This window comes from Tursiops truncatus, chromosome 2 (genome assembly GCF_011762595.2).
Source record: "Tursiops truncatus isolate mTurTru1 chromosome 2, mTurTru1.mat.Y, whole genome shotgun sequence".
NCBI lineage: Eukaryota > Metazoa > Chordata > Mammalia > Artiodactyla > Delphinidae > Tursiops > Tursiops truncatus.
The window spans coordinates 107,316,368-107,341,278 of record NC_047035.1 but is presented as its reverse complement, the minus strand read 5'-3'; the positions used below and the strand labels follow the sequence as shown (position 1 = coordinate 107,341,278).

General features: G+C 50.4%; 1 protein-coding gene across 5 annotated transcripts; it reads left to right on the top strand.

The window, feature by feature from the left end:
• Window positions 1–2,822: 2,822 nt before the first annotated feature.
• CILP (cartilage intermediate layer protein) lies at window positions 2,823–24,347 on the top strand. Of its 5 annotated transcripts, XM_019948376.3 has the most exons (10): window positions 2,823–3,160; window positions 3,315–3,448; window positions 10,999–11,168; window positions 13,056–13,148; window positions 14,133–14,402; window positions 15,666–15,848; window positions 16,245–16,559; window positions 17,330–17,438; window positions 18,065–18,222; window positions 20,022–24,347. In XM_019948376.3, the coding sequence occupies exons 3-10, from the start codon at window positions 11,108–11,110 to the stop codon at window positions 22,385–22,387; spliced, it is 3,555 nt and encodes a 1,184-aa protein (XP_019803935.1). In that variant the 5' UTR covers window positions 2,823–3,160; window positions 3,315–3,448; window positions 10,999–11,107; the 3' UTR covers window positions 22,388–24,347. The 5 variants fall into 5 exon arrangements, with proteins under 5 accessions (XP_019803935.1, XP_073657241.1, XP_019803942.1 ...); XM_073801140.1 differs by lacking the exon at window positions 13,056–13,148; XM_019948383.3 differs by lacking the exons at window positions 13,056–13,148; window positions 14,133–14,402.
• Window positions 24,348–24,911: the final 564 nt, after the last annotated feature.

The following is a 24,911-nucleotide window of genomic DNA, read 5'->3' as shown; positions in this document are numbered from 1 at the left end:
TGTGTCTGAGTCCTAGGGAGAGCAGAAGGGCTGTAAGTAAAAGCTAAAAGAGCTGTTCCACTGAAAAGTCTGTGTCTTATTTGGGCATAAGCAGTCCTGTTTTGGGATCAGGCAAGAGAGGCATTTGTTCCTGCTGTGCTACTGACTTTTGTGCATGGAGAAGGCTCTAGGGTGCTGGCATCAATGCTTTGAAGAGCCACAGTGTTAAAGAAAAAGGGGGGGGGGTGGTCAGTGGAGAAACGTTCCTTTCAACAAATAGTGCAGAAACAGTTGGACATCCACATGCAAAAAAGGAACCTTGATTCACAGACTTTACACCATGTGCAAAAACTAGTTAAAAATGAATCATAGACCTAAAGGTAAAACCTAAAACTCCTAGAGAAAACCTTTGTGACTGTGGGTTAGGTAAAAATTTCTTAGAGCCAACACCAAAAGCACAAATTTATAAAATAAAAAATTGACAGATTGGATTTCATCAAAATTAAGAGCTTCTGCTCTTCAAAAGACACTGTTAAGAAAATGGAAAAACAAGCTACAGACTGGGAAAAAGTATTTTCAAAACATATCTGATAGGGACTTCCCTGGTGGTCCAGTGGTTAAGATTCTTTTTTTTTTTTTTTTTAATTTATTTATTTTTTTTTGTGGTACGCGGGCCTCTCACTGCCGTGGCCTCTCGCGTTGCAGAGCACAGGCTCCAGACGTGCAGGCCCAGCGGCCATGGCTCACGGGCCCAGCCGCTCCGCGGCACGCGGGATCCTCCCGGACCGGGGCACGAACCCGCGTCCCCTGCATCGGCAGGCAGACTCCCAACCACTGTGCCACCAGGGAAGCCCCCAGTGGTTAAGATTCTGTGCTTCCACTGCACGGGGCCTAGGTTTGATCCCTGGTTGGGGAACTAAGATTCCACATGCCTTGTGGCCAAAAAGTAAAAAACAAAAAGACCCCATATCTGATAAAGGACTTGTATCTAGAATATATAAAGTACACTCAGATTTCAGTAATGAGAAAACAAATAACCTAATTACAAATGGGTAAAATATTTGAACAGGCACTTCATCAAAGAAGACATAGAAATGGCAAATAAGAGTATGAAAAGCTGGGGGCTTCCCTGGTGGCACAGTGGTTAAGAATCCTCCTGCCATTGCAGGGGACACGGGTTTGAGCCTTGGTCTGGGAAGATCCCACATGCCATGGAGCAACTAAGCCCGTGTGCGACAACTACTGAGCCTGTGCTCTAGAGCCCATGAGCCACAACTACTGAGCCCACGTGCCACAACTACTGAAGCCTGCGCACCTAGAGCCCGGGCTCTAGAGAACCTACCACAATGAGAAGCCATGCACCACAATGAAGAGTAGCCCCTGCTCACTGCAACCAGAGAAAAGCCCACACGCAGCAACGAAGACCCAACACAGCCAAAAATAAAATAAATAAATTTATTTTTTTAAAAATGTATGAAAAGCTGCTCAACATCATTGGTTACCAGGGAAATGCAAATTAAAACAAGACACTACACAACCATGGGAAAGGCTTAAAAACGGTCAAACATGAAACTTTAACAGTATCAAGTATTAATAAAAATGCTGAGCAGCTGGAACTCTCATGTTGCTGGTTGGAAAGTAAATGGAAAAATCACTCTGGGAAACAGTTTGAAAGTTTCTTATAAAGTTAAACATACACTTCACATATAACCTAACAATCGCACTCCTAGATATTTACCCAAAAGAAATGAAAAACCTGTTTACACAAAAACCTGTACATAAATATCCATAGTGAAAAGGTAGTTGCTAGAAACTGGAGACAACCCAAATGTCCTTCAACTGGTGAACGGAAAAAGAAACTGTGGCACATCCATACAATAGAATATTACTCAGCAGTAAAAAGGAATGAACTATTGACACGTGCAACAGCATGGATGATTATACTAAGTGAAAGAAGGCAGACTTAAAAGGCTCTTACCAGGGACTTCCCTGGTGGTCCAAGGGTTAAGAATCCGCCTTCCAATGCAGGGGATGCGGGTTCGATCCCTGATCGGGGAACTAAGATCCCACATGCCGCGGGGCAACTAAGCCTGTGCACTGCAACAGAGCCCATGCACCACAACTAGAGAGAAGCCGGTGCACCGCAGTGAAGATCCTGCATGCCACAACCAAGACCTGATGCAGCCAAATAAATAAATATTTAAAAAAAACCAACGCTCATACCAAAGGATTCCACTTGCAGGACATTCTTGAAAAGGCAAAATGACAGGGAAAGAGAACAGATCAGTGGTGGTCAGCAGCTAGGGATGGGGGAGAGGGCTGACTACAAAGGGAGCTTCTGAGGTGATGGAAATATTTTGTATCTTGATGGTGATGGTGGTTATAAGATTGTTTGCATTTGTCAAAAATCATAGAACTTTCCACTCAAAAGGGTGACTTCTACAGAATGACAATCGTGCTCCAATTTTTAAAAATGGGAAGTGGGATTCAAACTTCTTCTTCCCTTTCTTTGCCTTCCCTGTCACTGGCCAACATTCTGTCCTCAAAGCTCTTGTTTTCCTGGGGGGAAAAACACCCCAATTCGGCCACCCTGAACACTGCTTTGCTTCTGGGAACAAAAAGCCAACCCACTAAGAATGGTCTGTGCAGGCCCATGTCTGTTTCTCTTCCTCTGTCCCACCCTGTCTGGCTAAGCCTGCTCACCAAGGCCCTTCTAACCTCCATTTCCCCTTCCCTGCCTGCTCATCCGGGCCATCTGGAGTCCCAAATCTTTATGGCCCAGGCTTTGTGTGGGTGAAAGATCCTGCTTGGAAAGAGATCCTTACGCTCAACTTTCCACAGCTCTAGCCCATTAAACGTCCACGGGTCCCAGGGATGCACAGCCAGAGAGGACAACTACCTGGCATCCGCCTCACCTCACCCCTGACTGAGGCCACCCCCATCACGACTGCAGGCTCTTCTGGGCTGCCAGCGTCGTGGTCAGAGCTGAAGCCGTACTACAGCCAGAGCCACCTGGGGCCTCTCAGGGGAGTCATGAAAAGAGGCCCCGGGTCATGGGAAGCAAGCAGCAGAGTCTGGTAGATGCTTCGGGGCGAGCCTGATGAACCACCAGGGCAAACACATCCCACTGAGTGTGACTAGTCCAGGAGGGGAGTGTGAACACTCTTGCGATGACTCCCTGGTAAGTGTGCACCCAGTAATCCTGTACAAAATCATGAGTGTGGGTGTCCCTGAGAAACAGCAGGGCACCGTGGGGACACTAAGATGTAAACTCAAGGCTGTGACCATGGTGAGTCACCACAGGGACAGTGAGGTGACCTTTTTTTTTTTTTAAGCTTGAAGAGCATTCTGTGATGACCACGGTGAGCACACTACGCAAGGTGGAGGGCTCTACCTGACATGTCTTGGGGGATCCGCCAGACCATGGCCCATTCTCAGGGAACCTGCTCCTACCTACAACCTGTGCGGGGTAAGCACACCCTTACAAGACCAGGTGCTGACTGTCAGGCGGCGGTGCGTGCAGCAACCCATGTGGCTTACATAGTTCTGAAGGTTTCTTTGTTTTTCTTCCATTTTCCAAGCTGGAGTTGTTATTATAGTTGCTCAGCTTTGCTCAACTCTTCTGGGATGTGTTGATGTGGTTACAGGGTGAGGGGAAGTCATACATGGGTAGGTTTGCAGCAGAACAAAGGGAGTGCAAATGCTGAGGTTGACAGCTGTTAAAGTGGTCTCTTGATATCAGGATTCAACTACTGGTATCAAGGTGAGTAGTTAGACATTTCGGGTTGACTCCTACTAGGAAAGGGGTGCTTGTGTTTGTGGTTGTGTTTTAGGTGCGTACGTGTCACTTTTTACTTCCTAGCATCCGTTCTTCCTACTTCTGGTGACAGCACCACAATTTTCCTTTGAGAAAAATCAGTCCATGTGATTCCAGTGGGATGATCTACCCCTACCTCTGGAAGTGGGCTAATCAGAGCTTTCCACCCACATGGTTACAGGAACTGGGTCAGGAATAGGCCAATGAGAGCCTTTCCCAGGACTTCTGCTGGAACAATGGGGGGAGAGACATGCTTTTTCCATTGGAGATTTGAGATGTGCTAGAAGGGAGTCTGGAGCTTCTGGAAGATAATACATGGGAATGGCATCGTTCCAGTTACTGTTGCTGTGTAACAAACTACCCCAAGTTTTAGTGGCTTAAATGATAATCATTTTATCATATCCCCTGAATTCTGTAGGTCAGGATTTCAGGTAGGGCTTGACTGGGCCATTCTGCCTTTTATGACTTTGATTGAGGCCACTCAGTGGCATCCATCTGGTAAATGAGCTGGTCTGTCCTAGAGGGTACAAGACAGCTACACTCACATGACTGGTGATGTGAGGGCTGGAAGGCTGGGCTCAGCTGGGACTACCCACCAGAACACCTACACGAGGCCTCTCTGATTTGGTGGTCTCTTGGTAGTTAGCTGGCTTTCCCCAGAGCAAGCATCCAAGTGGAAGCTGCATGACTTTTTCTGACCTAGCCTGAGAAGTTCACCTCATTCCTGGTTACAAGCAAGTCATAGCCCCGCTCACATTCAAGGGGAAGGAAATTAGATTCTACCTCTTGATGGCAGAGTAGGGCAGTCACCTTGTACGAGAACACATGCAGTGGGAGCTATCGTTGCAGCCAACTTGGGAAAACACAGGCTACAGCCTCCCTGGGAAAAAAGCCATCTCAGAGGAAGCAGTTGAGAAATGGAAAGAGAGCAGTCCTGATGATATTGTTTGAGTCCCTGGATCCAATTTTTCCCAGGACTTCAGTTATGACAACCATCAGTTTCCTTTCCTGCATAGTCCAATCTGAGTTGTGCTTTTGTCTCTTGCAACTGAAAGATCTTTTACTCTTAGTGTGTATATCAGTTATCTATTACAGTACAACAAATCACCCCAAAACTCAGTGGCTTACAACAATGATTATTATTTCTCACGATTCTATGGGTGGCTAGACCATTCCTCTGCTGGTCTTACCTGGCTCACTTATGCAACTGCTGAGGTGGAAAATTCAAGATGGCCTCATTCACATGTCTGGCTGTTGGCTGGGGGCCTCAGTTCTCCTTCATGTGGTCTCTTATCCTCTAGGAGGATAGATTGACTTCTTTCTATGGTGGTCTCAGGACCGTGTTCCTGGGGAGTGGAGGCGGCAAAGTCTCTTGAGTGTCATTTCTGTCATTCCTTTGTTCAAAGCAAGTGACAAAGCCAACCCAGGTCAAAGGTGAGTAAAGAGACTCCACCTCATAACGGGAGAGTTGCAAAGAATTTGTGGCCATATTTAATCCACCACAGTACGATAGATAGCTGGATCACGTTAGATGGGGACATGTTTGAAATTAGTGTATGTATGGGAAGCAGGGTGTATGTGCCAGGCAGGCAGAGCCAGCGTGTTCTAGTATGTTCTCGCTGAGGAGCATATGGCTGGAGTGTCATTTCCATGGTGGCTTCTCTGAGCTGAGGGCACCCCAGGACAAGGTCTACACTAGGTCACCGGTTCCCAGGGGCGACTCTGAGTTGAAGACCTACTGTGTCTGAGTGACTTCACCTCTCTGAGCCTCAGTTTTCCCTCTATAAAATGGGTGTGGTCATCCCTGCCTCGCAGATCAACTGTGAGGCTGAAGATGAGCTGATGACCATGAATGTGCCTTGTATATTACAGGATGGTGAACATTATCATCTGAGACCCAAGAAGGAATAGTCAAGGTGGGCCTGGGTGGTCAGAGAGGGCAGGAGGGAGGAGACTGAGATGGGGCATCGAAAGGTGGGGGACATTCACATGGGAGGGGAGGAAGGGCTGTATTTCAAGATGGGAAGCTGAGGAATAAAACTATAAAGGCATTGGGTTGGAACAGTGACAGACTGTATCTAGGATAGGGAGGAGAACAACAGGGTCAGAGTGCGAGCTCTCCCACTCCCGTAGACTCTGGGTGTCTAGGCTCCCATACATACTGGGTCAGCAGCCCCTGAGGGTTACTCAGAGCTACAGTGAAGTCTTCTTCCAGTCCCCAGGGATCATTAGTGGCTTGTCCCTACCCAGGCCTGCAAAGCCCTCTCAGGCCGCAGGGGGGCAATGATGGGAGCATGGGAGTGGTGGTCAGAGAGCATGTTAGAGACACAGCACCTTCCTCTGGAGCCACCAGCATCATGTCAGACCCCTCCCAGTGTTCCCAAGCTCCTTTCCCCTCAGCAGGGTGGGGACCCCTGGCCTTAGGCTTGGGTCACAGTTGGCCTGGCTAAACATGGCTCCAAGCCCCTCAATCCCCTGGATAGGGGTGGAAGTGATGGATGGGTTTCAGTGTGTTCCAAGCCGGGGCTTGGAGCTGCAGCAGACTAGCCTGGCCTGCAGAAGCCCCAGGTGGCCACTCATGGCTGGTGCCGACCCATCTAGGCCAGGCCCTGGACAGTCCAGATCTGTGGCTGCCTCCCAAGCCCTGACTATCCTAAGGTCCTGGCCAAGGAGAGCAGCAGCCTCTCCCTCAAAGGAGTTCTGGGAGCACCGGGTGGGAGCAGGCTCAGATCCCACCAATCTAGCCCTGCGCAGTTCACAGCTCAGCCCCACTTGGCGACAGAGAGGGATTCTTTGATGGGGGAGGTGGGAGGACATGAGCTAGAGGGACACAACCTGCTGGGCTGTAATCAGAACCCAGGGATTCTAGCTCACAGTCCCTCAGCCTGTGCCAACCATGACAATACCCTCTGGCCACTGGGGCAGGATAGATGGGGCCTCAGTGTGAGCTCTGGGCCAAGCAAGGACACCTAGGCAGGAATCATGGCCTAAGGAGCTCCACTTTGCCAAGCCCTCCACCTTATAGGCTTCCCTCCTCCCACTACAGAAAGAGAAGAGAGGGGTGCATTTGGGAGGCTGGGGAGACCTCTTTCACCTACTCTGGGATTCCATAGAGTAGAGACCTTGGAAATCAGCTGATTACCCTGACCTTGACCTCTGGTCCTCTGGTTTACCTTTCCCCACCTTCCTTTCCTGTCTACCTTGCTCTCCTTATCTAGAGTCTGTGGTCAGGTAGCTTCTCTGGCCTCCTTCCTGACCTCTGGTGAGATTCTTTGGAGCTGTCATTTCTTCTTTTCTCTCCTTTCTGCAGTGTTTGTTGTCAGCATCTTATCAAACCTTGTAAGAGCTGGTGGGGGTCTCAGAGCTCACTCAGTCCAAACTCCTGTTACACAGGTGGGGACACTGAGGTCCAGGGTCACTTGGGTCATTGCTTGTCCAAGATCACACATCAAAATTAGCAACAGAGCCAGCACTAGGCTTTTGACTCCCAAGTTCTTGTTTTTCTCCTGTTCTTCGATCAGGCTATTGTGGCTCAGCTTTTGTCTGACCATGGACCAGCAGAGTTCTCAGGGGCTTCACTTAGTTCAGAATTTGCCTTCACTTAGTTCAGGCTAAAGCTGCTTCATGGCTTGGCTCTGATCGTAATTGGACGGGACTGGGTCTACTACAGGATCTATGGGCCAAAAGCTGGGGGCCAGGAGGGAGACCAGGCTCCAAGAGGAAAAGCAAACCAGCTCTGTGCCCCAGATCTGCTTAGGGGCTGTCCCTGCTCAACATCCTTCCTCCACCATCCTCCTCTCCCCCAACAGCTCCTGTCCGGGATGGTGCTCAGAGAAACAGAGCTCCTAAACCCTTGTTTGTACACACACACATACACACACACACACACATTCACATAGAGAGAAAGACACAGACGTACACACATACAGCATATACACAGGCACACACACACACAACCACACACGCACAGCTCTCTGGATAAGAGTGTGCACGGCTACACTGTGGGATCATTTCCATACAAGGCTCTTTCCTCTGAATGCATGGATACATCTCCTCCCTATAGCCTCCCAGTGCCCAGCCTGGAGCCTGCCCCCAAACAGGCGCTCAGTGAGGGTGTGTGGAAAGAGTGAGCTGACACTGGTGTGGAGGGCCACACGGGCCAGGCCTCCATCTCCAGGCCCTGCATGAGGCAGAAAGCCCAGCCCAGGCCAGATGAGCCTGAGACATGAGGCAGGCCTTGGAAGCTCCTGCTGTCTCCCTGGCTCACCCCTCCCCATCTTCTGCCTCCACCTGGTACTCTCTTCTTGTGTGGTCTGTTAGCCAGCCACATCAAAATCACCTGGGAGCTTGTTAGAAATGCAAAGTCTCGGTCCTCACCTCAGACCTACTGAACTAGAGAGTCAGGGTGAGGGGCCCAGCATCTGTGTTTTAACAAGCCCTCCAGGGGATTCTAATACACGCTGAAGTTACAGAACTGCTGCCTGTGACGACAGGCAAACTCATGCTGCAGGGGAGGCGGGTGAAGTCTGGGAACACAAGCAGCTGCCTGTGCCACCTATGGGTAAGGCACTGCTGGTGGCACCCATACCCAAAGTCAGACACACGCACATATGGGCATCTGGCAGGATCTCAGAGAATCCACATGCAGGAGCTCCTCTCGGGTCCAATGGGTATAGGCAGGTATCCAAATGGAAGCAGGCAGGGGTAAGGAAGAACTACTCTCATCCTGTGCCCCACCACTCCTCTGTCCCTTGTCCCTCTGAGGTTCCCTGCGTGCTCCCTCAGGGGCTACAGAAGCTCAGTAGTTGCCCAACTCTGACCAAGCACCCCCAGCTGAGAGGCCAGGTGATCTGTGGCCCTAAGAGAGCTTGGGGTATGTGCTAAGGCCAGCATAGGTGGGCCAGGGCCGGGGCCATGCGGGGGATCAGCAAGCAAAGCTTAGGCAAGAGCATCCCACCTCCTGAGCTATGAAATGCTGCCCACATGTAGAATTGCCCTTGGCCCCTTCCCAGGGCTGCTCAGTGCCCAGCCGCCTCTTCACCCATCCCTCTGCTCTGGCCTATGGAGCCCCAGGCAGCTGCCCACCTGGCCCATCCCCAGGCCCTGCGGCCTCTCCCTCTGAGAATCTGGAAGCGAAATCCGGGCCCCTGGAGTCTGCAGGGGGTGTGGGGAGGGGTGGGGAAGGCCGAGCTTCCTCAGGCTTGGATCTGGTTTCGCGGCCGCTTCCCGTGGTGCATTGCCACGGGCTGAGCCACCAGCTGTGCTATATAAGGCCCCGTGGCTGGGCTGCTGGGGAGAGGAAGACCTGGACCCCCCAGCTGAGGAGTCCCACTCAGGACACGGTGAGCTCCACTCCTATTCTCCTCAGCCCATCCCTGCACCCCACTGCCTGGCTCAGCTATTCCTGACCACCCCTTATCTCCCCCAGAGAAGACTCCCCTTTCTGCTCTGGAGTTCTCTCCTTTCTCCCATTGACCCAAGGTCTTTTCCCTCCCCCACCTGAGGATAGGGGCCCTCAGAGAGTCCCAGTCAGGATCTTTGTACCTCTGGGCACTCTGCTTTTTTCCTGCGGTCAGCCAGTCTTCTTTATCCGAGAGTTCTGGGATCCGTGGGATGGGGAGCCTCACCCGCAGAGCATATGCTGAGGAAACTTCCATGCGCTGCCAGATGGGAAATGGTTTTTCCATAAGGTGCCTCAGGCCACTTTGACTTCCCAGACAGTTGCGGAGCAATCCCAGACTGAATGCTGTGCAGGCCCGCGGGCTCAGCCCTCTGCTCAGAGCCTGGGAGCGTGGCGTGAGACACACAAGAGCTGGAGACCTCGGGGACACCCGTGCTCTGTTCTCTGGGCTGAGAAACAGGTGGTGGTGGAGTTAGTGGGCTTAGAGCTGGATGATCTGCAGCATGGGGTTGGTCTGTTCTTCTTTTGGGACAACAAAGTGCTATTTTTTTTTAATAAATTTATTTATTTATTTGTGGTTTTTTTGTGGGTTTTTTTTTGGCTGTGTTGGGTCTTCATTGCTGCGCGTGGGCTTTCTCTAGTTGTGGTGAGCGAGGGCTACTCTTCGTTGCGGTGCGCGGGCTTCTCATTGTCGTGGCTTCTGTTGTTGCGGAGCACGGGCTCTAGGCGCGCGGGCTTCAGTAGTTGTAGCACGTGGGCTCAGTAGTTGTGGCACACGGGCTTAGTTGCACCGTGGCATGTGGGATCTTCCCGGACCAGGGCTCGAACCCGTGTCCTTTGCATTGGCAGGTGGATTCGTAACCACTGCGCCTCCAGGGAAGTCCCAACAAAGTGCTTTTGAATCTTTTTTTCCAGAAAGGAGGAATCTCCCTTTTCTCACCACACCCTGGACTTTGGAGGTTGAAGGGAATCACTTTTGAATTTCCAGGCACTGGTCAGATTCTGGGTTGGCCAGAGCTCTGGGGAGAGAGAAAATTGAGCGAGAGCCTGGGCCGCTCCCACTGCATCCTTGCCCTATTGCCAGGCCTGCTCTCCTCTCCCTGCTCCTGCAGCCCATAACCCATGCTCAGCAGTTACTGGGGGGCCCTAGCCTCTCCCAGTGCATCCCCTCTGCTCTCCCTCAGCAGGCTCCTGAGGGAGGCCCAGGAGCAGCCAGGCCAGAAACTCCCAGCCAGGCCCCAAACAAACAGGCCAGAAATGTGTTCCAGCTGCAGCCAGTGCATATCTGGGAATGTGTTCATGGAGGCGTGTGTCTGAAGCATCTGCACCCTTCAACTGGCCAGCCCTGTGAGGCGCCACTGTAGTCGGGACAGGGGCTGCGTAGCCTTAAGATGTAAGCCTGTTGTGTGAGAATGGGAGCCCCACCAAGGGGTAGCAAAACATGCCCCCAAGCCCGGGTCTGAGAAGTGATTAATGAGTCACCCAGAGGCTGCCGCGGGTGATCCCAGGCCCCTCCTCATTGGCAAGGAAACTTCTCACCCCTACTGTCCCTTGTGTCCCATCTCGATGTGGGACCCTGGCACCTGGACCCAGGGTTTGAATCCAGGTCTGCCTCATGTGAACTCAGAGTCTGACTCTGTGCGTCTTGCAAGCTGACCAGATTTGCAATTTGGGCAGGTGTCACTCTCACAAGACTTCATTCTGTCCACTTTTCACCCTTGATAGGTCAAGAACTAGTTCTGCTCAAGCCCTAAGAGGTGACTTAGAGAAGTGGAACCTGACAAGCTTTGTCTCTTTGCAGGTCACTGATCTGAGAAACTTCTCAGGGGTCACGTTCCAGGGACAATCCGACTCTGTGAAGGAACCCTCACTCAACTCCTGCCACATTCCCCACGGGACCTGGAGGAAAGATGGTGGTGATCAAGGCCTGCGTGTTCTTCTTCCTGGTCCTAGAGGTCACCTCTCTGTTGGGTACAGGCTAAGTATCTACTGTCTCTCTAATCCCCCACTTGTCATAATGAAGTCACTATGGTCTGGGACCCAACTCTGCATCTGCCTTAAGCCACAGCAGCGGCACTAAGATCTGAGGCTGGTTTGTCTATTTATTCATAATTTATACCCTGCTTGTTTTCCTAAAGGATTTGAGATAAGTACCAATATTACAACTCACAGAACAGAATCTTTTAAATGAGGAGCAGGGTAAGTGTCACTCAGAAGGCAGATAAAAGATAAGAGCGTTACCACTCCCCCTGAGTGTTAAATTTAGCTCTGAGCTTTCTGATAGCCAAAGCAAAAGGAATCACTGGGTTCTCACAGCCAGATTTTTGGTTTTAGTTTCATGAAAATTCATTTAGACCCTGTAACCAAATTTGACAGAGACACCAGAACCTCTTCTGGTCTCCTTGTCCTCTGACCCCATTCTCTGGTGACACTGAGTTCTCAAGGGAACAGGTGGAGAGAATTTGCCTGGTGGGCTCCCCAAGGCTTCTAAGCATCAGAGCTCCCAGCACTATCCTGTATATGCTCTCCCATCTCCCCTTCCTTTCCTGATTTCTAGCCACATACTCAGGTAAAGCAAAAATATGCTCAAAATCCTCTCATAAAGCAGCGAGCACTGCAGGCTTTGTGACCACAGATGCAGGAACAAAGGCTGTCTCAGCATCTTGCCAAACCCTACATGTGCCCACCTCCTGCCTTGCTCTTTCTACCCTGACAGCTGCTGTTGGGGAAGATGATTAACATTCAGCCATCTGAGGGGAAATCAGATTAGTTTGATTAAAAGAGCTCCTATCACCCCAATTAAGCAGCAAAGAGAATACTGATTTGGCTCTCTCACGTGAGAGTTAATTACCTTTCAAAGATTTTGCAGTGCTCTGCTCTCCTTTCTCCTTTCCATTTGGGAGCCCCCAACGCAGCCTCCGGTGGCGTGGGCCTGGAGGCTCACTGCCTGTGGCCCGAGGTCCCTATACCCTTCCTCAGGCAGACTTTGCCAGCCTGGGGTCAGTAAATTAAAGGACCACTCCTCCAGTTAGGCCCTGTGAAGGTGAGGGTGGATTCCCAAAGCCAAACTTTGCCAGGAGAAGGGAAATGGACATCTATTGTCCAGGTCTTGAGCTTAAAAGGAGTTGCTAACACTTATTCAGCAAACATTCTGTGCTAGGCATTGTTCTAAGTGGATTTTATGAACGAGCTTATTTAATCCCTACAATCCTCTGAGATAGGAACTATTATTATCCTCACTTTATGATGAGGGGTCAGATGAGTTAAGTATCTGGCCCAAGGTCACAGAGTCAGGAAGTGGCAGAGTGTCTGGGGCTCACAGTCTCAATCTCCGTATACTTCAGAGATGTTTACTTTGTGTTACCTCATGGAATCCTCACGCCAACTGGACCACCATATGTGCAGTGGGAACTAATATCTCCATTTTACAGATGAGGAAAGTAAGGTTCCATTCTGCCAAGAAGAACAGGCCCAGACCCTAAAGTAGGAGCCCCAGGTGCTCAGCAGCATCCCATGGTCCCTTTCTAGAACAAGAGTGAAAAGAGAACCACCATTTGTTGACCACGCACTGCATGCCATGTCCCTTTACCTTCACCGTCACCCTGAATATGCACCAGGACCCTATGATGTGGTGATTGTTGATGCAGTTCTATTTTATGGGGAAACAGATTTAAAGGAATAAAGCTTTTGTGAAGTCACACAGCCAGTAAGTGGCAGAGGGGGATTTGAACCCATGCCCAGTGCTCATGTTCCATCCCCCACATCACACTGCTTCCCTATGTCTTGAGAGGCTAGTAGCAGGACCCTGCTGGGCCCTTGTAACTGTTTTGGCCTCTCACTTATCCTCCTGGCCCTCAGGGAGGCAGATGATGCTCACTCAGTCGGTGAGAAGAGCCCAGCCTGGGAAGAGGACCTCAGGCATCTTTGCCAAGACTGCTGACCCCCTGGACAGTGAGTTGTGGCTGGAGCAGGGAGTAATTGGGGGGAGGGTTTTTACTGAGCTTGCTAAGAGGATCTCTGCAGCCAGGGAACAATGTCAGGGGTCCATAGAAACCTACTTTTTTTTTAAATTTTCAAAAATGTTTTATTTATAGCTATTTGGCTAATGGTCATGGTTGTAATATATATATATATTTAGATATCTTTTTTAACATCTTTATTGGAGTATAATTGCTTTACAATGTTGTGTTAGTTTCTCCTGTATAACAAGGACCTAGAGTCTGTCATACAGAGTGAAACCCACTTTTAAAAGGCATTTGGGGACTTCCCTGGTGATCCAATAGTTAAGACTCCATGCTTTCCACTGCAGGGGGCGTGGGTTCCATCCTTGCGGGGAGGAGCTAAGATCCCACATGCTGCACGGTGTGGCAAAAAAAAAAAAAAAAAAAAAAAGGCATTTGGCCTACATCTCTGTCCAGGCAGAGGGACCAAGTATATAGGACAGCTCAGAATCATGCAGCCGCCTGATAGCTTCCAGAAATGCTATAGGGCTTGCTGGGGCCAGAGCACAGGCTGGCAGGGAGAGAGCAGGGAGATGAAGATGGAGAGATACCAGGGGCCAGCTCACCAGCACCTGAATGCCTGGTTAAGAGAGTTAAAGCCAGGAGTGATGTGGCCCAAGCCACGTGGAGAAAGCTCACCCTGACTGCAGTGTTTGGAGAGGGGTGCGGATGGGTTCGGAGGAAGCTGGAGGTAGAGACCCAGGCAGGAAGTTTCTGATGTGGTACAGCCAAGGCTGCTGAGAGCTTTAACAGAACCTTTGGTGGTAGGGTGTAAGCAGAAGTGTAAGAGATTGGAGAGATGCTGGAGAGAGAGATGCAATGAGGGGCTGAGACCAGTGTGGGGGGGTGAGGGGTATTAGGGATGACTTCCAGGGCTTGAGCTCACCTGTAGCTCCAGGGCCTGGCTCCTCTCCTACCTGGCTCTCTCTCTCAGGTCCTGGGGAGTGGACAACGTGGTTCAACATTGACCACCCAGGTGGGCAGGGCGACTACGAGCGGCTAGATGCCATTCACTTCTACTACGGGCACCAGGTGTGTCCTCGGCCCCTGCGGCTAGAGGCTAGGACCACCGACTGGATACCCGCAGGCAGCACTGGCCAAGTGGTCCATGGCAGCCCCCTTGAGGGCTTCTGGTGCCTCAACAGGGAGCAGCGGCCTGGCCAGAACTGCTTCAATTATACCGTGCGCTTCCTCTGCCCGCCAGGTGAGCCTGACCAGTCCCCACCCGCTACCTCCCACCAGCCTCGGCAAAGGGAGAGTCAGGACCTGCGTCTGGCTATGGGAACTCTGGTGGTCACACACATCCACATGCTTTGACTCCATAATAACCCATTAGTGTCATGAGAACCATAATCTTCCCAACAGTGTTCTGTGTGGATGGGTAATTTCCTTTCGATCCACTTTACTGAGTGCCTGTGGCACGGTGGTGAAGACCACAGGCTCTGCAGTTGGGCTGCTTGGTCTGAATCTGGGCCTACCATCTCTACTGTTTTCCTTAGACAAATGTTCTGAAGCTCTCTGAGCCTCATGTTTCTCACATGTAAAACAGGGGTAATATTAGTAATCCTTCATAGGGGTTTTTATGAGGATTAAATGAGATAATGAATGTAGAGGGTTTAATGCAGGTGAACATCCACTAATTGTCAGTTTCTATGTTAGTTCTTCTGTGCCAGACACTGCTAGTTATCTCCATTACTCAACCTTTACAACTGACCTGTGAGGAATCTCCATTTTGACAAGTTATTCCAGGTTCAGGGAGTTTAGGTAACTTCTTGGGACGACACAGCTGATAAATGGAATGCTGGGATTTAAACCCATGCCTGTGTTTGCAAAGCCCAAGAGTTCGTGCTCTTTCCATCTCCTCTCCCCACACTGGATAATTCAGAGCCAGCTGCAGGCCTGCCCGCTTCTTGGATATGCACGCTCCCCTCCCGGGATCCCACCAGTGCACACAGCCTGACCCTGCAGGCCCGGGAGGCAGTGGTGGTCGTCTGCAGTGGGAGCTCAGGCTGAGCAAGGTCTCCTGAGTGAGGTCCGAGGCCTCCATTCTTGTACACAGGCCTCAGACCAGAGGTGAGGAGGGTGGGCAGAGGGGGCTTGATGTCACTGAGGCCCCAGGCCCTGACTTCCCAGGGGGCCCTTCTTCAGGAACGTGGGTAAAGTGTAAGATGGTGCTATCCCTGCACCTCCTAGGACAGCACATCAAAGTCCCAGTGCTTGGCCAACAAGTCCCTCTCAGGGCCACCCCTAGCCCATTCGGTGTTTTTGTAAAACTTAGAGACACCACTTCCTCAAGACTCTTGATGTCCATCTGCTGGAAAAATCATTGCAGGAAATATAAATATCAGTGACATCTGTGATGTAAATGGAGGCCTTGCTCTCTGAGAAAAAATAGCCTCTGGGTCAGATTTCCTGACAGAGTCCCTCTGAGAGGGAAGTCAGACCATCTGCTTATCCTGCTTTGCAGGATCCCTGCGCCAAGACACAGAGCACAGCCTCTGGAGCCCGTGGTCTCCCTGGAGCAAGTGTTCTGCTGCTTGTGGTCACCCTGGGGTCCAGACCCGAACACGCACCTGCTTGGCGGAGACGGTGTCACTGTGCAATGATGCCACCGAGGAGGGTCGGCTCTGCATGGAGCAGGCCTGTTCAGGTACTACCCCTGCTCTTGGTACTGGGCAGGCATGGGGCTGGGGCTGAAGCAGCCTAGAATAGTTTAGAGGGTCAGACTGAGACAGATTCATCCATTCATTCATCAGGTATTAAGTGAGCATCTATTACGTGCACCGATGGGGGATGTAGAGGATAACGTGGGAGCATAGTGCATGGTCAATTATTATAGCTTAGGGGAATTGAGGAAGCCTTTCTAGAGGAGGTGTCCTGAACTAAGTCTTGAAGGATGAGTAGGAATTAGTCATGCAGGCTGATGAGGAAGGGTAACAAAGGCCTAAGGGGGAGAGGAAGCATATGTGAGTCCACAGGCTGGGACGTGACTGAAGGAGGGCCAGAATCCACACACGCCCTCCTGATGTGGCCCCTTCTTCCACAGCCTGTGACCTGACCTGCCCCATGGGCCAGGTGAATGCTGACTGTGACGCCTGCATGTGCCAGGACTTCGTGCTATATGGGGTTGTCTCCCTCCCTGGGGGTGCCCCAGCCTCAGGGGCTACTGTCTACATCCTGACCAAAACACCTAAGCTATTGACCCAGACGGACAGCAGCGGGAGGTTCCGAGTCCCTGGCTTGTGCCCCGATGGCAAAAGCATCCTGAAGATCACAAAGACCAAGTTTGCCCCTATCAGGCTCACAATGCCTAAGACTAGACTGAAGGCAGCCACCATCAAGGCGGAGTTCATGAGGGCAGGTACTTAACTTCTCTGGGATAGGGCTGGGGAGGAAGGCTGGACTTTTAAATAAAAGGATTACAGTACTAAGAGCTGGCTTTCCAGGTTGCCCAGAGTACAACTGAAAAATCCCCAAGTCCCAACATCATCTGCCAGACCCCCCCATTCCTTCTCTTCTCTCTTCCCCTCTCCTCTCCTATTATAGTCCCCTCCACCCACACTGAGTCACTCCACTCCTATCCGTTCCTCAAACACACAGGCACACTCCTGCCTCAGGGCCTTTGCACTTGCTATATACTCTGCTTGTAGTGTTCTTCCCCCAGATATTGGAATGGCTTGCTCCCTCAAATGTATGAGTTCTTTCCTGGTCACCTTATCTAACATAGTCAATTACAATACAGTATAACGTTTGAAAGGCATAGAGAGAGAGGCTGGGGGAATTCAGAAGTGGTGCAGAATGGCCAGAAAATTCTGCTGGAGTCCGCAGAGCAGCCAGCTCTGTCTCAATGGCAGTGTTTGGGAATCTTGGCTGGTACAAGGTCCTCTTGGTTCTCCACTGCCTCACCCAGATGCTGCCTGAGAGGCCATGGGAGCAGGTCCCAGGCTGAGTAGATGGAGGGAGTGGACTCCATTCTGGACCAGCTACTTATTAGGACCATTAGAGAGGGGCTGGGTGGTGTGTGTGAAGTTGTACAATTTTAACGCATGTCAAAATACCTGAGGGAGCAAGGCTCTGGAGAACCTGTCACAAAGAAAAACCCAAAACACCATGTCTCATCTTCTGTCTCAGAGACTCCATACATTGTGATGAACCCCAAGGCAAAAGCACGGAGAGCTGGGCAGAGTGTGTCCCTGTGCTGTAAGGCCACGGGGAAGCCCAAACCAGACAAGTATCTCTGGTGAGTATTCTGCCAGCTACCTGGCCCAGTTCTCTTGGAAGCCAGAGCTTTCTTGCATTGGGTCTGGACTTATTAGTCATGGCAATAATTAACAAGTGGGGGCCAGCAGGGCTGAGGCCACCCAGACAACGAGCAAGCCCTGTTGTTGTCCTATCAAAGCTGGGGTCCCTCAGAGCAGCTCTGGTCTTGGGGTCCTGACTCATATCCTTGGGCCACAGAACCAGGTTCCCCAGCCCTAATTTCCCAGACAAGGGCAAACAAGGTCAGTGTCCCCAGTGGCTGTCCTTTACCCTTCACAAACATTTTATAGCCATTATCTTGTTTGACGCTCTCAACAATTCTATGGAGTCAGCTAGGCATCACTGCTCCTATTTCATAGAACAGGAAGCTGAAACTCAGATGTGAAATGGTTTGTCTAAGGGTCCATAGCCAGTTAGTGGTGGGGCTGAGACTCAGAATCGAGTACCCTGACTCCCAGGCCAGTCAGTGTTCTTGAATGAGCTGAGCCAGTGGTGGTGTTGGCATCTGCAGGGACCCGTCCACCATCTGCCTTGCTCCTGGCACTGTCCCCAAGGATACCAGCCCTCCTACTGCCCCCTCAGGCCGTCCCTCTCCATCCCTTTCAGGTACCATAACAGCACCCTGTTGGACCCCTCCCTCTACAAGCACGAGAGCAAGCTGGTGCTGAGGAACCTGCAACGGGACCAGGCCGGGGAGTACTTCTGCAAGGCCCAGAGCGACACTGGGGCTGCAAAGTCCCATGTCGCCCGGCTGACTGTCATAGGTAAGACTGTCAGGGCCCCTGGGGAGCCCCTGCTACAGCACTGGGGAGCACTCCAGTGGGCATTCCTGGGCAGTAAAACCTTGGGCTTTTCTAGACTGTGCTCTCTGGGACACAAAGATGGCACAGACCTCGATCCTACCCTCACAGAGCTGCCACTCCAGGATGGGTGGAGAAATAAGAGACAAGTCAGTAAAGATGAAAAAATGTAGTTAAAACAGGAGATAAGGAATTGTGGACTCTATAGATGAGAGACAGAGACCTTCCAGGTGGGAGTGACTATGGCTGGTTACTTGAGGCTTAAATAGGGATCATCTGTTGAGTTTTTTAAACTACTGACGCCTGGGTCTTACCTCCAGAGAGCCTGATTTCATTGGTTTGGGATGTGGCCTGGTCATGCACAGGTTAAAATCTTCCCCAGGTAATTCTAATTTGCAGCCAATGTTGTGAATCCCTGGTCTTAAACAATGGCCAGGGTCTGTGTGTATGGAGATGGGAGCATTCCAGATCAAGGGGCCAGCATGAGCAAGGTATAGAAGTGGGAAACTGAGGGGGCTTTACAAGAAAGGGTGACCTGATTAAAGCTGGTTTCTAGAAGTGAGCTGGAGGAGGAGAGACTGGAGGCCAAGACCAATCAGGAAACTGTACTTGGAAAATGAGGGAGAAGGAGGATATCTTAGTAATTGGCCTAAACAAAACCAAACAAAAGGCAGAAGAAATTTTGTTGGAAGGATTTTGGAATATTTCAGAGACTCCAAGAAAGTTGAGTAACACACCTCGGGACAGGCAGGACACAGGGGACTTGAATCCTGGCAGAGGAGATGTGGAGAACTGTCAGCAGTGGTTCCCCGCTCATAATACCAATGCTCCCCGCTTGTCACAGTTATTCTTTCTTTCCTTTTTTTTTTCAGTTATTCTTAATACTTTAAATTTTAAATATTTTCAATTAAAAATATTTTTTACTATTCTAAAGTTAAATTTATAGATAATAACTACATATAATTTCCAAATATACATGCACATGGCCCTAATAACATAAAAGGGAAATACAAAGAAAATAATTTTAATACAAAATAGTATGTATTTCAATATGTAAGTGCTTTGGCATAATGACACAAGAACATCAACCAAGAGGTCAGATACTTGCACTTGAATCCAGTCACCATGAATGTGGCAGCTACAAATGCTGATGGATACAGGGGCATCATTTCACATTCCTTGGGCAATTGTTGTAGGTACATGATTTTTCTGAAACAAGAAGCAATTCTTGGTATTTTTCCAAGCTAAACAAAGTACAATCTTAGCTTGACTTATATGGTAGTTGCATTCTTGAAAAATTCAATGTATGGTAAAGCCATGTAAAAAATACCAGGCTCTGATAATTTTAAACAAGTTTTCCACCTACATGAATGTCTGTAGAATATGTGGAAGTCAAACAGGATGCAGAAGAATTCCGTATGAGAGACAGTGTCAGGCACTGCAGAAAATAGAGCTGCAAGGCCCCTTGCCCACTATAAGTCAGAAGCACTGCCAATTTTGGTGGTAACTCAAAACACCCTCACGAATTTTCAAGACCCCTCCAATTAGGACGATTACTCTACTGGTCTCAGCAGCAAACTCTGTTCCCTGTGTGTGAAATGGAATTAGTAACAGCTGTTCTATCTCCCTCAGAGGAGTTTTGTGAGAGTTGGGATCACACAAGTACTTTGAAAACCCTGAAGTATGGCAGAGAGGGGAGATTGAGGTCCCCTTTATGTAGGGAAAGAACTTGCATTTAATATCCGAACTATTTCCCTCCATAGCCCCCGATGAGACTCCTTGCAACCCAACCCCCGAGAGCTACCTTATCCAGCTGCCCCATGATTGTTTCCAGAATGCCACCAACTCCTTCTACTATGATGTGGGTCGTTGCCCTGTCAAGACCTGTGCAGGGCAGCAGGATAATGGGATCAGGTGCCAGGATGCTGTGGAGAACTGCTGCGGGATCTCCAAAACAGAGGAGAGGGAGATCCAGTGCAGTGGGTACACGCTGCCCACCAAGGTGGCCATGGAGTGCAGCTGCCAGCGGTGTACGGAGACCCAGAGTATCGTTCGGGGACGTGTCAGTGCCTCTGACAATGGGGAACCCATGCGCTTTGGCCACGTGTACATGGGGAACAGCCGTGTGAGCATGACTGGCTACAAGGGCACCTTCACCCTCCACGTCCCTCAGGACACTGAGAGGCTGGTGCTCACATTTGTGGACAGGCTGCAGAAGTTTGTCAACACCACCAAAGTGCTGCCCTTCAATAAGAAAGGGAGTGCGGTGTTCCATGAGATCAAGATGCTTCGGCGGAAAGAGCCCATCACCTTGGAGGCCATGGAGACCAACATTATCCCCTTGGGGGATATCGCTGGTGAAGATCCTGTGGCTGAGCTGGAGATCCCATCCAAGAGTTTCTACCGGCAGAACGGGGAGCCCTACACAGGAAAAGTAAAGGCCAGTGTGACCTTCCTGGATCCTCGGAATATTTCCACAGCTACTGCTGCCCAGAGTGACCTGAACTTCATCAATGATGAAGGAGACACCTTCCCCCTTCGAACATACGGCATGTTCTCTGTGGACTTCACAGATGAGGCCACCTCAGAGTCACTTAATGTTGGCAAGGTAAAGGTCCACCTCGACTCAACCCAGGTCAAGATGCCAGAGCACTTGCCCATGATGAAACTCTGGTCCCTCAACCCAGGCACAGGGCTGTGGGAGGAGGAAGGTGACTTCAAATTTGAAAGCCAAAGGCGGAACAGAAGAGAAGACAGGACCTTCCTGGTGGGCAACATGGAGATTCGTGAGAGGAGGCTCTTTAACCTGGATGTCCCTGAAAGCAGGAGGTGCTTCATCAAGGTGAGGGCCTACCGAAGTGAGAGGTTCTTGCCCAGTGAGCAGATGCAGGGTGTCGTGGTCTCTGTGATCAACCTGGAGCCCCGGACTGGCTTCTCCTCTAACCCCAGGGCCTGGGGCCGCTTTGACAGTGTCATCACTGGTCCCAATGGGGCCTGTCTGCCTGCCTTCTGCGATGACCAGTCCCCTGATGCCTACTCTGCCTACGTCTTAGCAAGCCTGGCTGGGGACGAGCTGGAAGCAGTGGAGTCTTTTCCTAAATTCAACCCAAATGCAATTGGTGTCCCTCAGCCCTACCTCAACAAGCTCAAGTACCGCCGGACAGACCATGAGGACCCACAGGCCAAGAAGACAGCTTTCCAGATCAGCATGGCCAAACCAAGGCCCAACTCAGCCGAGGAGAGCAATGGACCCATCTATGCATTTGAGAACCTCCAGGCATGCGAGGAAGCACCTCCCAGTGCGGCCCACTTCCGGTTCTACCAGATTGAGGGGGATCGGTATGACTACAACACGGTCCCTTTCAACGAGGATGACCCCATGAGCTGGACTGAAGACTACCTGGCATGGTGGCCCAAGCCAATGGAGTTCAGGGCCTGCTATATCAAGGTGAAGATCATGGGGCCACTGGAGGTGAACGTGCGATCCCGTAACATGGGGGGCACCCACCGGCAGACAGTGGGAAAGCTGTATGGAATCCGGGATGTGAAGAGCACGCGGGACAGGGACCAGCCCAATGTCTCAGCTGCTTGTTTGGAGTTCAAGTGCAGTGGGATGCTCTATGACCAGGACCGTGTAGACCGCACGCTGGTGAAGGTTATCCCCCAGGGCAGCTGCCATCGAGTCAGCGTAAACTCCATGCTGCATGAGTACCTGGTCAACCACCTGCCACTGGCGGTCAATGACAACACCACTGAGTACACCATGCTGGCGCCCTTGGACCCACTGGGCCACAACTATGGCATCTACACTGTCACTGACCAGGACCCTCGCACAGCCAAGGAGATTGCGCTTGGCCGGTGCTTTGATGGCACATCTGATGGCTCCTCCAGAGTCATGAAGAGCAATGTGGGAGTGGCCCTGACCTTTAACTGCGTAGAGAGGCAGGTGGGCCGTCAGAGTGCCTTCCAGTACCTCCAAAGCACCCCGGCCCGGCCCTCCCCCGCAAGCACTGTCAGGGGAAGAGCACCCTCAAGGAGGCAGCGGTCAAGTCAGGGTGGCCAGCGCTGGCGCAGAGGGGCGGCCTCTCTGAGGTTTTCTGGGGTTGCTCAGCAGCCTCTGAGCAACTAAGGCTTGTGGTACTTCCCTTCTCCCCACAGCCATTGTGAGACTGACACCCAAACTGTCACTCGGTTAACTTAAGCCCATCTGTTCCGGTGCAACTTGCTCGTTTGTTTCTTCATTCCCTTTCTTACTCTCTTTGTCTTGTGATACTGATTGGCATGGAGCCCCCAAAATGTCAAAATAAAGCCTCTTTGCCCTGTTCTTTACAAGAAACACAGGAAATTGGCCATGGGCAAACTCTGTAGCTTTGAGCATTCTTCATTTAGTGCCATTCATGGAAATGTCCTTCATTTTCTTTTTTGCATGGTTTTGCCCACCTCTACAATAAGGATAATCTGATGTTGAAGATCAAATAACCAATATAAAGCATATTTCTTGGCCTTGCTCCACAGGATGTAAGCAAGGCCCCCATCACAGTTCATACATATAAAAGGTGGTGAAATATTTTTACTTGAATTATAAATAACATTTATTTCTTTGCTGAATCTGGAACTCTAGTGCACATTCAGTGTTACACTGTTGAGTATAAGGTAATCATAGTTCCTCTACCAAGTCTGGAAAAAACATCTCCTGGTATCCACAACTGCCCTAGGTTGCTAATTATATTAGCGTGTTTCCCTTTATATTTGCTTTTGTTCTTTCTAGAAGCCCAGTGTGGCCCAGAACACATGTCAATAAATGCACATTTTGTACTTGATTTTGAGGTCACTGACCTGTCTTTAAACCATTAATCTGAGCCAACTGCTCAGAGGGACAGAGGGGTCTCTGGAAAGTGGTCACCAGGTGGCATGAGGCACAGTGCCACCTAACCCTAAGTTACAGGGCTGGGTGACTAGGCACGTATTCTACTGGTCAAGTTTGTTCTCATAGATCATATTTTCCATTTGCAGAGAAGAGCAGAGATTCCTGGAGTTGTGAGCCCCTCCCAGATGTTCTGGGCCCCTGAGCAAAGCTGAAAACATGTCCTGATTTTTTTTTCTTTTCTTTCATTCCAGTACTGGGGAGCTTATACAGTGGCTTGGCCCAGGGTCTGGCAAGCTGGCCCAGTGGTCCTTTGGCATTCCCCCACAGCCTGCTGCCTTCTCCAGCTGGGCTGGCTGACCTCACTCAGAAGTGATGGGCTTTTTCTTTTTTTATTCCAAGCTCTTCTAAAGTTGCCCAGCTTTTCCAGACGCCAGCCTCTGTGTGTAACGGCCTCTGCCAGGTAACAGCCTCTGTCCCTTGAGTAAAATGACTGGATGACTGATCCAAAAGGACAGGGTTTTTTTTGTTTTTGGAAAAGGTGTTTGGTTTAAAACAGTAAATCAAGAGGCCACTGGATGGTGCCAAAGTGATCTTGGAGGCATCAGTAGCCAGGGATGTAGGGTTGAGTAAGATGCACTGATTGCCTCTTTCCCAACCTCTCCAGAGTCTATTAGGAAAGAGGCCAAGGGGATTGGGGGAGGAGAGGGCATCATTTACAATCAGGACAAAAAGCTCTCCTTGATCCCCCGGCTGGCCCAGTGCAGTTCCTTCTGGCCACCTCTGGTCTGGCCTGGATTTGTACTCTTGGATCAGCATCTGCCCAGCTCCCAGGGGTTTGGTTCATAATCAATTAGAAATTTCTCTGGCTAAGCACCGCATCCCCATGACCTCTGAGAAAGTGGGTGTATGTAGGGCTGGGGCCTAGTGGCCTTTGATTGCTCCTTGACCTACTTCCAGACTATGCTTCCCAGGGAGTGGCTCCCACTGACTGCATGGGTTGGGGGTTGGGAAGCTTGACTGAAGGGGTCTGTGTTCAGCTATCTACAGCACAGATGCCTCGCTGCTTCGGGAGTGAGTATGTGCTGCTTCGACCTGACCATCCAGTTCCCTTCAAACTCACCAAAAGAGGCCACTGGGAAAGGTGGGCTGACTGGGCTCCCAACTTATGGCCTTCCCTTTCTGTTTTCCATTGAGGGCCTGAATAAATAGATCCCAGCAAGCAGTAGCTGGTACTTGATTTTTCTTTCTTATAATAATGTTTATATTTGTGCACTCACAGTGCACAAGCAAGATTAAATTGGCATAAATCATATTGAACAACTTGGAATTGACCATTAGTCCTTGCCAGACATCTTACCAATACAACCCCCTAAAAAAAAAGAAAGAACAGAGCTATTAAGACCTGACATCAAGGGACATGATAGACCCAGGGCAGATAAGCAACCACCCTGACATTGAGGGAACAAATATTTGATCATCTAATGCTTTCTATCTAAAGATTAATTATCAAAATGGGAATAATGTTTCTCAAACATTTATTGAGTGCCTATTCTATGCAAACCCATGTGTGCAAGTAGACAGGCCTTCATGAGTATATAAAATATACTACAAATAGTGGCACCAGATTTGGAGGGGACGGTGGTCAGAGGAGGCTTCTTAGAGGAGGTGACATTTAATTTGAGGTGTGAATGATAGCTAGGAGCTGGCTTGCTGAAGGTGTGGCTGTCAGGAGCAAGGGGCACAAGCTTGTGCAAAACCAGGAGGTGGAGGCTGGGAAGGGATGGCA

Coding starts and splice junctions, on each gene's coding strand:
- CILP (XM_019948366.3), top strand. CDS start 12,944: ATGTTCCATCCCCCACATCACACTGCTTCCCTATGTCTTGAGAGGCTA. Junction 15,849..16,244: donor CATGGAGCAGGCCTGTTCAG/GTACTACCCCTG, acceptor CTTCTTCCACAG/CCTGTGACCTGACCTGCCCC. Junction 18,223..20,021: donor CGCCCGGCTGACTGTCATAG/GTAAGACTGTCA, acceptor TTCCCTCCATAG/CCCCCGATGAGACTCCTTGC.